Source organism: Coturnix japonica, chromosome 2, assembly GCF_054131305.1.
Source record: "Coturnix japonica strain WE chromosome 2, WE-NBRP24, whole genome shotgun sequence".
In the NCBI taxonomy this organism is placed as follows: domain Eukaryota; kingdom Metazoa; phylum Chordata; class Aves; order Galliformes; family Phasianidae; genus Coturnix; species Coturnix japonica.
This window is the reverse complement of record NC_140664.1, coordinates 30,399,819-30,414,946: the sequence shown is the minus strand read 5'-3', so window position 1 is coordinate 30,414,946 and position 15,128 is coordinate 30,399,819. Positions and strand designations below refer to the sequence as shown.

The 15,128-nt window shown below is 35.0% G+C and overlaps 1 protein-coding gene across 2 annotated transcripts in view; it reads left to right on the top strand.

The window, feature by feature from the left end:
* The window catches only part of PREX2 (phosphatidylinositol-3,4,5-trisphosphate dependent Rac exchange factor 2), a 158,328-nt gene that overhangs the window by 89,445 nt on the left and 53,755 nt on the right, over nucleotides 1-15,128 (top strand). For both annotated transcript variants that reach the window (XM_015855723.3, XM_085539455.1), the window contains exons 24-30: nucleotides 645-867; nucleotides 1,191-1,398; nucleotides 5,648-5,827; nucleotides 9,234-9,328; nucleotides 11,485-11,567; nucleotides 11,911-12,001; nucleotides 13,463-13,591. In XM_015855723.3, the coding sequence (XP_015711209.2) occupies nucleotides 645-867; nucleotides 1,191-1,398; nucleotides 5,648-5,827; nucleotides 9,234-9,328; nucleotides 11,485-11,567; nucleotides 11,911-12,001; nucleotides 13,463-13,591 (1,009 nt within the window). The remainder of the gene's footprint in view (nucleotides 1-644; nucleotides 868-1,190; nucleotides 1,399-5,647; nucleotides 5,828-9,233; nucleotides 9,329-11,484; nucleotides 11,568-11,910; nucleotides 12,002-13,462; nucleotides 13,592-15,128) is intronic.

Sequence of the window (15,128 nt, the reverse complement as noted above, 5' to 3'; positions counted from 1 at the left end):
CATCATGTTTGTGGCCCTTTGCTAGACACTTTCCAGTTTGTCCAGGTCTCTCTTGTACCAGGGAGACCGGAACTGGGCACAGTACTCGAAATGCAACCTCACCAGTTCTGAGCAGAAGGGAACAATCTCATTCACCGACCTGCTGTCAGTAGTACTAGTGCACCCATGCTTACCACCAGGGAGAACCATGTCTCTCTATGAAATTCATAATTTATAGTTGCAAATTCTTTATTTTCTGTATTCTTTATCAAACTAAAATTTTAGAATTTTTCTTTATAGAAATTTGTTTAACTGTGTCTATGTCAGGAAATGTTTATAAATGTCATGTGAAATACAGCACTGGATCATAGGGTGTACATTTAGGCTTCCTCTCCTGGAACACCGTTTAGTATTTTTTGTATTCCAAGGAAAATAAATTGTCTTCTTGGTACAAAACTTTTTATATTCATAAAAAGTATCATTTACTTTAAAAAATAATATATATATATAAAACTTTATTTTTTTACAAAAATGGGATTTAAGAATTGAAGTATAGCCAGTGTTATAGCTCTTGTTTTCTAGTCATGTAGTTAAGGTTTTTCAGATGACTGCTGATATACCAAAAGCTGCTATTCAAAATTTTGTGTTTTTTTCCCCATTTCTAGTTTTCAAGAGTATTAAAAAACAGAGCTTGGCCTACCTTCAAGCAAGCCAAATCAAAGATTTCACCTCTTCACAGCAGTGATTTCTGTCCAACCAATTGCCATATAAATGTAATGGAAGTCTCTTACCCTAAAACCTCAACTTCTGTTGGAAGTGCTTTTGGTGTGCAGTTAGACAGCAGGAAGCATTCTTCACATGAAAAGGGAAATAAAAACACTGACCAAGGTAGGCCAGTAGAGTGCGAAGGAACTAAGTCCAACAGTTCTGTTACAGAACCATAAAACATTAAGTCAAACCTTTATGAAATCCTGTTTTCAATATTTGTTTGCTTTCAAACATAATAAAAGCTAATTATAATTTCGTGCCAACTTTTTACTTAATTATTTAGACTTGCATGTGGAAAATAATGTGCTAAATTAAATAATTACACGAAGCTTCAAGTGGGTAAATATTTCAAATTTTATTACTTATTTTATTTAATAAAAAATGTATATATAAATACATATAAATATAAATATATAAATCTAACTGCTTTGCATTTTTCCTAGGTAAACTGAATCCTATGATTTATGTTCAACATAGCATTACTACTATGGCTGCTCCTTCAGGACAGTCTCTCAGCCACCAAGAGGGTCATGGTCTGAGGTACCTCTTAAAAGAAGAAGATTTAGAAACACAAGATGTCTACCAGAAATTGCTGTTCAAATTACAAACTGCACTGAAAGAGATGGAAACATGTGTCTGTCAGATAGATGAGTAAGTGGATGCTGCTGCCTACATTTGTTTTAAATTTTTCCATTGACGGCGTTAATGAATCTGACCATACGTATAATGGAATCAAAAAATCAATATTGACTGATGAAGTTGTAAGAATTGCAGAATTTTTCTTTCCATTTTTCCTCTGCATCTATTTTTTACCCATTTGTTTGTAGCTTTTTTGTGGTATGGAACAATAATTTTGAGGTGAGAGAAATATGAAATACATATGTCAACATGCTTTCGCTAGGATCGGAAGCAAGAGGCAGAGCTACATAATTAGCTTCTTTATAACTCATCAGTGGCCAAATAGTCCTGAAGATGAATTTGGTGGCAAGTTATTTTTTACTGATAGGAAGATTATTAGCTTATTAGACATTTTTAAAAAACAAATTAGCCTTAATGAAGGATTCTAGGTTTAGAGCTGTGCTTGAGTGATTGGGACACTTGATTAGAACATGGGATGCTTAGTGTCACATCAGAGTCTGTCCTAATTTAGGATGATCATTTAAAATGTACTTTTCCAGTTGCAAGGTAAGTGAGCTGACTGTTTGGGTTGAGGGTGAAGAATGATAGGTGATTCTGTTCTGAGAGATTCCATGTGTGATATGAATGATTCTTTTTGAAAATACAAATTGCATAATTATTTTAATTTAAAAGATGTGTTAATTCAAATCAAATTAAAAGTGATTCCTTTCAGTTTAGAAAGGTGGTATATCCTTCTGTTATTTTGTAGACCATAAAATAGTTTATGCTGTCATAGTTGTTTCTGAGTAGGAATCTTTTTGTATTGTTGAGATGGAAAAGTAATAGTTACACAGTAAAAAATTAATTGTAATGTATGGCTCTGTTATTCTGTGAAGAACTGCTGAAAAAGAAAGAGGGAAGCCAGGACTAGCTGGGTGAGAGCAGTTGAGGAGTCCATAGTGTATTGCATCAGAACTCAGTTACAGCTACTAACTACCTCCTGAGGTAATATTAGGATTACTGAGAAAAAGAATAATGAGATAGAATATTCAAACAGGTCAAATATACTTAAACATGTAGATCCTTGAACTTTACAAAGTCTGTACAGCATGCTTTTTCATTTTGACCTGAGCAACAATAACATTCATGACTGAATTGCTCTGTTGCTCTGTTGTGTTACAGATCTCTCTGCTCTGTGCTAAGATCTTTGTCCCTGCCCTCAAAATCCAGGGGCAGTGATATCTGCCCAACCTCTCCAGTTAGTGAATGAAAGAGAACTGAAAAAGATGTGTGTTTCACCTGAAAGAGCTTGTGAATTATGGGTAGGGGATGAGTAAGAGAAGATTGTATATTCCTAGCATCATCTCCATAATAACTTTCATTATGGATCCTCAATAGGAAGTATGAACGGGAAAAGAAAGGTACAAACAAAAAGGCATTTATTCCCTTCCCACAGCCTCTCAAAGCTCCTTTGACTCCTTGTTCAAGTAGTTTAACAGTATCACAGTATTTCTTTAGTACTGTTGCCAGTTGCCTAGCATTAACACAAGAATAAGTGCCTCCAGTTGTTTTCTTACACAGTGACCTTATATTCTTGTTTCACATGCAGTCACCAGCCTCCCATGATCCCAGGTGTTTTTTGAAAGATATCTGTCGGGGAGCTTGAGCACTTCCTGTTCTGCATGGACTGAGGAAAAGTCAGAGCAACTTACAAGTTGCATTGGTGGTGGTTTTTGGTTTTTTTTTGGTTTTGTTTTGTTTTTGTTTTTTTTTTCTTTTTTCTTTCTAAGGGAAAGGGGATGGTTTTCCATTCTTAATTCTCAGACTGACCATTACATCTTTTGTTTCTGACATACTTGCAGAATTGTGTTTATTTGGGTTCCATCCATATCAGATTAGTTCAATCCATAAAGATTTTGGTCAAGTTTTAAATATCTGTGTTTATTGGATATCTAATTTTAATTTTTTTTTTTTTCTTCCTTTTCTGTAGTTACAGGGACTTTCTGGCTATTAGTTACTACTCATACACGTATTTCTCCTCTGACAGATGGATGTCTAATACAGTTTTGTTTGTGGTAGACCATCTCCAAAGAAAATACAATGAGCATGTGCTATATTTAAAAAGAAGTAACACTTGAGAAAATAAGTCTGTTTAAAATGATTGATGTGTTTTTCTGAAACCAGGTCTGGTTTTGTGTGTTTTAGACTCCCTGAATTGGGTTTCTAAAAGCACTTCAGTGACCTCAGGAGCTCCATCTCCAGAGCTCTGTTATCCAGAGTTCCAGCTTTCGTTCATAGTAGTTCAGCAAAAAAAAAAATTCCTTAGAAAAAGAGCCTGCATGCTGGGAGAAAGCGAACAGCTCCCTTAGGAAAAGCTCCAGCTACCTTCATCAGTCTTTTTCCAAGATCTTGGCAACAGTGACTAAACAGTCGCATAAAAGAACAGGATATAATAGTCTGTCTGTTTCTTGACAAATAATTACTCGGGGGAAGATATTTTCAGGAGCTGAAATAGCAATTCATTATGCTTGTTTGTTTCTTACTCTCGATTACTTTCTTGCAGAACAAAATCCACAAGAAGTTACCAGAATGTATCTGTCCAAAGGCCTTTTCTTTTTTTATCCTAAAAGGAGGTGATAATGAAAACATGAGAAAATAAGCAAAGTATATATTAATTATTATTTACCTCATCTTCCAGTGGACAGTGCTATAGGGTGTTCTTGAAATTGATCTTTTTGGAAAAGTTAGAATCACCTGCCACATGTTTGTCTAATTCCTTTTTTTAGTATTTTGAAGTTCAGAGCATTCTGTACTTAGCAGTATTACAAAGAACTGATTTTTTAATATTTACATTTTCATAACACAAAAGGAGAAGATAGATCAAACTGAACACTGCTGTAAAGTGCACGCTCCATCTTCCTTCCCATCTTTGTGATATCCTGCTAAGAGATTGCTTAAGTGATAGGGAAGAATTGAGTGATGATTTAACGCTGATAGGAAGCACTAAGGCATCGTGTAGCCCACTTATGTCTTTCTAGAGGATGAATGATTTTAAGATCCAGTAGAATTATTTTTATTGTATACATAATTTATCTACATTTCAGTTACAGTTAGGATCAGTACCTTTTCCTGTATGCAGGATACACATATCTGATACATAGATTTGTCAGTCTGTCTCATTAGTTTTTAGTAGGAGAAACCCACACAGAAATGATAAAAGAAATTGTTAAAAAGCTTTGTTTACATTCATTGCTTTCTTCAAGTTAATGTCAAACCCTGTGTTAACATCAATCAGGTTCTGATTTCAGTGAGACAGAGCCATTGTTTGAGCTATGTGTTCACTACTTTACAGTAAACAAACAGCATTGTGGGGATAGTTTATGCTATTGCATTTCTAAAGAGTCCAATTTCTTGGTTTCTTAAGAACTCAGTGTCATCTGATTTTAGTGAAAAATTACAATTTAGAAAGAAGTTTTTGCAAGAAAAATGCTGCCTTCCAAATCCAAACACTGTTTGATAACAATGTTTTAATGGAGTGTTTCAATAAGAGAAATTAAAAAAGGGTAGTCTGTATTATCTGTTCTGATCTTGAAAGTAAATGAGAACATCTCATTCTCAATATGAATTAATCACTCAGGAATATCATTCTTTTTGCTTCCAATATCTGTGCAATTTCCAAATACAGCAGTTTGTACTGTTCTCTGTTCTTGACTGGATGTCATTTTGTGCTCTTCACAGAAGCTTGTAGATTAATCATCAGTTTTACTAGTGATAGTGACTGAGGCACTTGGAATGTGAGGAAATAACACAGGCATGTTAATAAGAATTCTTAAAATGTTTTGAAAGAGTTTGTGATGCAGGCTGCTGTATCTGCTACAGTAGTATTTGAGAAAATAAATGTTTTTCACAGAGAAATAGTTTGTTTCATTTGTTGCCTTGTTTTGTGCTGAGAAGCACCTGATTTATGCCTAAAGGTAGTTCCATTAATATAAAATGTCTCCAAGAATAGGCTGTATTTAATCCCCAAATGGAATCTTGCTTTCATAGAGGATTGAATAGTTAATTAGTTTCATTGATTAAAACATCATCAAGTCAACTGTAACACTTTTTAATAGGAGAATATACCACTTTTGTCCTTTGTTTCAAACAGACATGGACTGAATTAAGGTAACCTCATGGCATATTATAGGATAATATTTGGAAGATGTTGATGACAAATACTCTGTTGGTGGATTGTTTTTGAAATCACTGAAAATCTTTATTTTTATTTTTTGTCCCTCAGCCTTCTTTCTTCAATAACATATTCTCCAAGATCAGAACGTAAAACACCTGAGCCTTTAATACCAGCAGACAGTGACAATGAAAAGGGGGAAAGGAACGGAAAGAAAGTCTGCTTCAGTGTGACAGGTGATGAACAAGAAGATTCTGGTCATGATACTATCAGCAACAGAGATTCTTACAGGTACTTTTACTAATAATATTTTTGTTTGTCTGTCAAATGAATTGAGCCTCTGTGTTTGTATAAAATCAAAAAGAATATAAAAACAAGTGATGCTGACATTTCTAGAATAACTGGCATCAAGATATGTTACAAGACATGTAAAATAACATTGTTTGCATGTAGATTAGCTATTAGATCTTCAGTATCCTTAAACTTAATAGGATATTACAGACAGAGCTTTAAAGCTTTTCTATAGATTACTTGTAAGCAATAGAAAGTCTACATTACGATGCTCCCCAGCAAAATCTGAATGTTTGCCATGGAAAGCAAGGGGCCACAGCCACCATTATTGCTGATCTCAAGGAGAAAAAATGTCTGATTCTCAACACATATTCTGTTTCTTCTTCCAGTCAATATTATGTATTATGTATAGCAGCATCATACATCTAGAATTCATAATGCACCACCTTCACTGGGAATTAAAATGCAAAGAAATTTGAAAAGGAAGAAGTAATTATAGCAAGCACAGGTCTTTATAAAGACAACTGTCTGATGCTTAGAGAGAACTGGTTAATTACACTTGATGTAAAATCTAAATTAAATTTTAGCAGAAGTGAATTAAGGCTTTATTGTACAATGGTTTCTCCAAAAGTAATGCTTAATTTAATTTAATGCATAATTTATTACGTTTGCCCACAACAAGGTGGATGTTGGTGGTACGGCAGACTAGAGGTTGAACCTTACCACCAGTATTCTGTTACATTTCGTTGCCATGTGACAGATGGCAGCAGAGGAGCAGTCTGACAAAATGGTGCATATGAAGCAAAAGTGTGTCACTAAATTCCTCCTTACGGGAAAAAACGGCATTGATGTTCATTAGTGTGAAAGGGAAATCAGTGAGGTAGTGGGCGGTGCACTTCAGCAGTGGTAGCAGCCATAGTGGGTCACCTCTGCTGGTGCAGATTTTTAAGAGCATGGCATGCAGGCTTTTCTTTGTTTCTGGTGAATATGCATAGCTAATGATGGTGACTGTGTTGGAAAATAGTGTTCTGTCATTCAGACTTTATCAGCTGGTGTTACTGTGTTCTTTGTGTCAGTTCTAGTTTCCGTGGAAATAAATGGAAGGCATTACTTTCAGAGCAGTGAACTGTGATACTGAACACACATAGATTAATCCGAAACTAATGCCTCCTGTTTATTTCCATGGCTATGTATGTTCATGATCATGGTTCATTATTGTAACTAGAAAGTAGAATTTTTTTTTTCTTCCTTTTTAGACTTTTTTTTTTTTCCATTTTGTTTGTTTAAATAATTACATTAGGCAAAACATGAAAATTTCAGATCCCATTGTGACATTATAATAATTACTATGCTAATTTCAACTGTTAGAATGCCCTAATTTTATGTTGTAGAGCCTCATTCTATAACACACACTCAAAAAAAATAAAAATAAAATGCAGACTGATATGGCATATAGTTGTTATGTGTAATCTGTTTCTCATTTTCCCATGTTTCATTTTCTCATACTTAGCACAATCCTGTTTTAAATAACCTTCATCTTCCCTTTGGGGACTTTTGTATGTGAACAGAATGAGTTAGAAAACATTTCTTAATATCCGGCCAGAAATTCTTAATACTCCTTGGTCTGTTCATCCACTGTAGGGACATGTTATTGATGTCTATACTGTTCAGTGGATTTGATTGTAATTATGCCACATTGGTTCAATTTAACATTTTCCCTGCTCACTTGTAGCTGAGTAGGTAAGTTACCATGCCAAAAATAGTAATGGTGACTTCTATTTTTACAAAAACAAACAAAACAAATAGGAAGCTTATGAATGAATGAATAATTGTAGCAAAATATGTAAAATATATCTATTTATGTCTTGATTTATTGTACACCCAGTTCATGGAACCAGAGCTAATTCCTTACATTGAAGTGTGCTTTAGGTACATTTGTACTTTATCTTGTATTCTCTGGGGTTTTTAAGACTCCCTCTGCTGGGTAATTACTTGATCCTTTCCTGAATCTGGACTATCTTCTTGAAGTGAATAAATCATTTACTGTTGAAGACTTGGAATTCAATTTTTTCTTCATAGTTTTTTCAGTACAAAAGGTCAAGTTTTACTCTACGCTGCAAAAGTAGATATGTTCTGTGTCTATTTTCAGTATGGAATAATTTATTGTTGGGAGAAAGGATGAGGTGAATGAGTGTAGTATCTAGGGCAGAGAAAACAGCAGAAAAAAACTCTCAAATTTGAATCCTCAAATCTCCTTTTTAGACCAATATGGGTGAAAATTTTCATGCATAAAAATTTGCACTGAAGTTATATATGTAAATGTCTACATCTCTCATAGTATGAACATTTGAAAAAGATGGGCAAATAAGATGTATTTTGGATGTGTTGTGGTTTAACACCATGCAGCCCTTTGCTCACACCATCCCCCCCCACTTCCTGGTGGGATGAGGGAAAGAGTTGAAAATAAACAAAGCAGATCTCTTGTGCTGATACAAAACTATTTACTAAAAGAAAAAGGATAATAGTTGTGAAAAAAAAAATTATGTGTGAATGAATATAACAAGTGATGCACAAGCAATTGCTCACCACCCCTGACCAATGCCTGACTAGCTACCTTTTTGCAAGTGGAACAGATGAGATGAACCCCCTTCAAAAACTCCATCTGCATAATGTTGTATAGCATGAAATATCCCTTTGGACAGTTTAAGTCAGCTGTCTTGATATTGTTCCCTCCCAGCTCCTTGGGCCATTCGCTGTAAATGGCCTTGGCTCTGTACAATACTGCTTAGCAGCAACTATAAACATTGGTGTGTTATCAACACTGTTCTTCTAGAATCAAAATGTAGCATCATACCAGACACTCTGAAGAAAGCAGTTCTGTCCCAGCTTGAAACTAAGACATCCTGGTAGAGATAAATAAATTGGAATTTGAATTTCTCTGCTAATGAAATGGATTAAATCTGTTTTAAGCCCAATATGAGTTCTAGTTTGGAAGCCATAAACCAGAGTACTTGGTAATACTGTAATAGTTATGGACTGAGTACAGAATTTGAATGCAGAGTTACTGAATTGTTTGAGGAAATAGATTCAAACACTGTCACTCATGTAAGAAAATTTAGTTGTTTCATGTTGAAAGTATACATTTTCACTCTGCAAATGCTTGCAATGCAAAGGTAAGAATGAATATGGTATCACTGAGTTAGAGAATCTAGTTGTCTGCATTGTACCATGACTGTAAATTATGATAGCCTAAGTACAGGGATCTTTACTGTTCATAAAGAATTGTAAGGAGCGTCTCATCATTAAGATCAAAAGCAGAAAAGGGAAAAAATATCCATAACTTTGATATAATGACAGTGTAAAAGGACATGGCTTTATTTAATTCTGCTTTGTTTTATTTTTGAAGTGACTGCAACAGCAACAGAAACTCCATTGCATCATTCACCAGCATTTGTAGCAGCCAATGCAGTTCTTACTTTCACAGTGATGAAATGGATTCAGGTATGTTTAGAAAAGAAAGCTATGAATCTGTCATTGGTTCCTTTTACTCAGGTTTATTCTTTTCATTTACCTGGCAGTTTTGTTGCTGTTTTCATTATAAAAATTCCCTCCTCCGTGGTAATAGAAGTGTGTTGTTTTGTTTCTGCCTAGCTAGAGCTGCGCTTAAATAGTCCTTCTGTGAAAGAGAGACTGCATTCCAGCACCTCTGTAGATAGACTGAATTAGCTGGAGCTCTTAGAGTGACTACTTTTAACCACTTTCATTCCCTGTCCTTGTCAGGAAGGTTTGTTATACAGAATAAAGAGCATTTTAGGTGAATACAGAATGCTTGCCCAGCTTGTGTCAGCATCCAGAATGCAGGATATGGCTGTGTATGTTTGTAGGAAGGAATGTGAGACCACATAGGAGAACATTTTTGTTTATGCCATGACAAATTGAATTTAAATAAATGCAGCTGCTAATAGGAATGAGATGAGATTTAACTGCATGTAATACAAGGTCATATACTCAGGGACTAATAATAAAAATATTTGCTCTAAGCTGTTAGTTTATCATTTGGGAGTGATTTAGAAACAGAAAGAACTGGGGATATTAGTTGAATGTGAGCCAACACTGAGACTTGATCATAAGGAAAGAAAATTTTAGTGCTGGTCATCTCACGAGAAGTGGATTTTTTAAGGAAATATTATGACATTATGCAACGTATTTGAGATACCTTATAAATAATGTAATTCTAGTCAGCTACTTTCAAGAAATTTGAAGAGTGGAGAGCGGGTACAGAGAAAAGAGATGAAGAAAACGCAGGGTCTTTATCTTCAACCTAGTATACTGACAAACTGATATGACCTAGTGAAGCAACACTCAGGTACTGATTTTAGCTACCTGAAAGTATAGGTGTCAAGTGCAGATACAGTGTTAATGGCAATAGGTACTGCCACTCAGTGAGCTCTCACAATCTGAGTGACTTAATTTTCTTCTGCTTCCAAAGCTAGCATGCCTTACTTCAGATTGGAGTTCTTTGTTACAAATAAAATCTTGTGAAAGGTTATAACTGCTGGCTATAAGGACATCTAAAAAAGCTGAAAAGAAAATCAAGGAGACAAAACTGCTGTTTAAGTGTTTCACTGACATAAGAAAAATGAGACTCGATTGACCATGAATAAATTTGGGTTATAAATTATCAAGTGACTACTTGTTACCTGTCACTGTAACAGCAAGGGGGAAAACCAGTTGTAGCTCAATTTTTCATGCTTTTTGAAAGAGTGCGGCTTGCATCTTCTGCCTTCTGAGAGTGCAAGTGACTGAGGGCAGTGACCTAGGAGAGTCCTCCTTTGTGTTGTCTTAGAAAACAACTTTCTGTATACCACTTATACCACTAAAAGCTTTGTATCAAATGCAGGGTTTGGTTACTGTATTGTTGTTTAAGTGTAAAACTATAAGAAACAGCATATGGCAGGGAGGTTGAAACTAGATGATCACTATGGTCCTTTTCAACCCAGGCCATTCTATGCTTCTATGATTTCAGTAGTAAGAACATTAAGATTGTGAAGAGTCAGTCCCTATAAAAATTCCATGATTTTTGGTGACGCTGTGATCTTCTCAATTACAGGTTCCCACTACTTTGCTGGGTCTGTGTTGTCCAGCACAGAAGAATCTTGTGTTCTGATCATAGGATCACTGGGGTTGGAAGGGACCTCTTAACATCACCCAGTCTAATCCCCTGTTCAAGCAGTCATCTAGGGCACATTGCCTAAATTCACATCCATTTGGATATTAAAAACGATCCTTTCTCTAAGTTTTATTTTTATATTATTCTGTGTGCCTAATCCAAATTATGTGGGGAAAACAAAGGCATACTGTGGGATTGTGCTCAAGTAACTTGTAGATGTTGTAGTGAGGAACATGATTTAGTGGGGAAATGGTGGTGGTAGGTGGATGGTTGGACTGGATGATCACGGAGGTCTTTTCTAACCCTGGTGATTCTATAATTCCATCCTGTGATTCTGAGTAATGTGCTGTGTTTCACTGCCTAGAACTATAGTAGGTATAGTCCTGAAGGCCAATGTACCAGTATATGTGCAAAGATTACCCAGGCTATATTTTGGAAAATATACCAAACCTTCTAAACAATTTTAAATTTTAAAATATTTTTTCAGGCGATGAACTTCCCATAAGTGTTCGAATCTCTCATGATAAACAAGACAAACTCCATAGCTGTTTGGAACATCTTTTTGGTCAAGTATGAGATTATTTTTTTTGGCTTTAGTAGTAACATCCATATTTCAGCTACAATGTCTCTAGCTATTTTTTATTATTATTATTTTTTTTTACTTTTGCTTTCCACTGTTTATTGGGATGGTATGTATTTACTCCTTCTCCTTCTGTTTTTCTGAAAATAGTTAAAAACTGCAGATTAAACAGGCCCTTTTATTTAGTAACATTCTCTAACCCTGGGATTTAACTACAGCAATTAGGTAAGAAAGCATCCAAAGCTGTTTTCTACTAGTCTGTGTTTCTCAAATAGAGAATTTCACATCTGTGCTATAGATAACATCTGTCTCACAGAACTTTGTTCACAACAGGTTGATTCAATTGTCAGTCTTCTGAAAGGACCAGCTGTGATGAGGGCCTTTGAACAGACAAAACACTTTACACCGGGCCGAGGCCTACAAGGTAAAAATTCTGTCTATCTGAATCAAAAGGCAGATTGAAAAGTATATGGATGTGGCTATGTACTCCCTGAGCAGGATGTTAAAAAACAGCTTTGCTTATTTTTGCCATATTCATTGATAATTGATTTTGGAAAATTCATACTTAGTGGAAAACCTGTTTCTAACACTTCTATTGCACAATATATTTCATCTGTCTTGGAAGGTCACCTTTAAATTGTAGATTCTGAACTGACTATAGAATTGCTGACTTTTTTGAAGTAAGAGACTGATTTTGTGTCTTGCAGGTGTCTTTATTACTTACTTGTCTCAACTTTTGAAGCAGTTTTTAATCTATTTTAATCTGTTTTGTAGGCATTTTTGCACATATTCTATTAATAAATTTGATGTACAATTTGCAAATGTAAATTTGTAATCACAGTAATATTTATACCATTTATATGCTTACATAAATATTACTGATTTAAAAACAAACAATGTAATTTGAGATATTCTGCTACTACTTACAAAATTGCTAAGCCTGAACGTGTTAGTAGGCAAGTGGTGATAGCCATAAGATTATGATGAAAAACACTATGGACTTTTTTTAGCAAAAAGTTAAAAGTAATTAAAAAGAAAGGTCAGTGGGAGGCAGAATGTTGTATTGCAGAGTATAACTGTGCGGTAGGTTTGGTTTGGCCCTGCCGCATGTCTTTTCACAAAGAAAGCTAATTGTAAATGGCCAGAGAGCAGGTCTCTGACTTCTGTAGATCACCAAAATCCCACTGAAGTCAACAGAACATAATTACCAGTGACTGGGTCTTGTGGAGCCTCAAGTACTCAGTGAGTTTGTTTGGGAGTCAACATAAAATCTTCCTCTTACTTACCTTCTCTTTTTCCATTTCCAATTCTGGGACCAAGACTACGAGAATGAACCTAGAGCATTTGTGCTTACTTAAGTTTCTCAGTGTTTCAGCCTAAGCATGTTACCAAAACGTTAACCTTTCAGTGATATAATAAATGTTCAATTAGTCACAAGGTATGGACAAGCTGAATGTTTTATTCTTGTTATCCATGAACTTCTGGAACAGTACCAGGGACACTTGTATGATTTAAGAGACTAGGTCAAAGAATAAGTAACTTTGTCTTAATTAAAATTTAATTTTCTGATTGGATTAATTTTGCATATACTTGCCTCTTAAAGATCCAGGCTCTTTCTTGCTCCATGAAGACAGTCACTTTATTGTCTTAAATACCTGGTTCAGGAGTTATTTTTTTGATTGCTGCTTTCTTTCTCCTTTGACTAAATGGGGAGCTTAGACAATTGTTAGTCAATTGTTAGACAGCTGTCAGTCTGACTGTAACAAGAGTTAAATAAGAAGACCCCTTCATGTGGTGTGAAAGCATTTAGGAAGAAATAATGCCTTCCTGTGATTTTTGTCAAGAGATTTATACAGAGAAAAATATAGTTTTTATTTTCGCATAGAGTTTCAGCAGGAAATGGAACCGAAGCTTAGCTGTCCAAAGAGGCTACGACTTCACATCAAGCAAGACCCTTGGAACCTTCCCAGCAGTGTCCGGAGTCTTGCCCAGAGTATCAGAAAATTTGTTGAAGGTCAGTAGGAAAAGCATGGCCATAAATGAACGCTCACTTTATGATATAGATCCTGGAAAAGGGAAGGGGAAAAATACAATTGCTTGTTTAAACATCTGTGATTGAGGACTATTTTTGTGCTTATATTAACAAGGTTAGTGGAATACGTCTGAGTTGCCTGATGCTTACCCTACTGATATTAGATACTGAAAGGAAGAGAGCTTTCAGATAAGTACAGGGAATTAGGCTGATTTGTCATCTTCGCAGGACAGATGGGGCTTTCCTTGAAATTATAATCCTTTTTTTTTTTTTTTTTTTTTTTTTTTTTGTACCATCTTAAATGGAAAGGTGAAGACTCTGCAGCATAACTTTTGGCCTGTTTCTTCCTGGTATCTGTCTTTGTTCTGGAATCATTATCACTTGCTCAGTTGATCACATCCAGTACCATTATTGTTATTCCTTTACCTCCCTCCCACCATTGTCTAATAGTTATTTAGTGCTCTGCTCTTCCTTGCCACTACCTGTGTGATCTGTGATTTCCTACGGTCTCCTGGCTTCCTAAGAAAGTAACATGGATTACCTCACCAAAAAATCTTACCTGTAGCTTCTGCTTTATTTCTTGTACTGTTTGACACTGATACAGAAATAATGAGACAAATGATTTTTATATTTGCACTAGGAGTCTATGTGGGAACAAAGAATTGTGTCAGGTCTAACTTTAAACATACACACAAATCATTTGTCTTTCATTTTCTTGGCTAATTTCCATGTTGCCCCATTAAAAAACAGTGAAAAGTTGGATCACTGGAAAAGAACTTTCTGATAAGTTTTATTAAGATAAACCTCCAGAAACCAACCCATCAAAACAAACTCCTCCTTATCTGATTTTTTTTTTTTTTCTCAGATCAGAATCAATCATATTTTCATACTGTGGGATAGAAAATTATAAGAACAACCACAAGAATGTCTCCTGTTCATAGGGTCAATCACAGTGGGCTGACTGTCTGATACTAAGAATACATATTTTAATTTAATTATGGTTGCCACATAGTGAAAAATGAATAAATATTTTTGGTATTTTTAATTTCAGAACTGTTTCTAGTTTCTATCAGAGCATAATCAAATATTATTTGTGGTTTCTTTCAGAGTTTGGGAGTAAAGGAAATATCTTTAACAGTCTTTCACTGCCCCTATTCTAAAGATTTTCTGAAGTCTGACAATCTTTTTTATACATTGTTTACCTGTAAATAGCATTAATAACCAATTTCAACATTGGTGTTGTACCCTTAATATTGGTCTGAGATTATTCAAATGAATTTGGTTTTAAGTCTAGTACAGAAAGAATATCATGGGGGAGTTCAGCAGGGTCCAAATGAATCACCACCTCTCCATTATACAAGATTTCCTTTTTTCAAATGCTACTATAATGTAATAGAGACATTTATCGGAAAGAGTCTTGAAATGTACTGAACATTTTTCTTGTGTTTCAGAAACTAGGATGAAAAATAGATTTTCTCTGTTAATAATTTATAGTAGGTAACTTTATAGCAATTGTTGT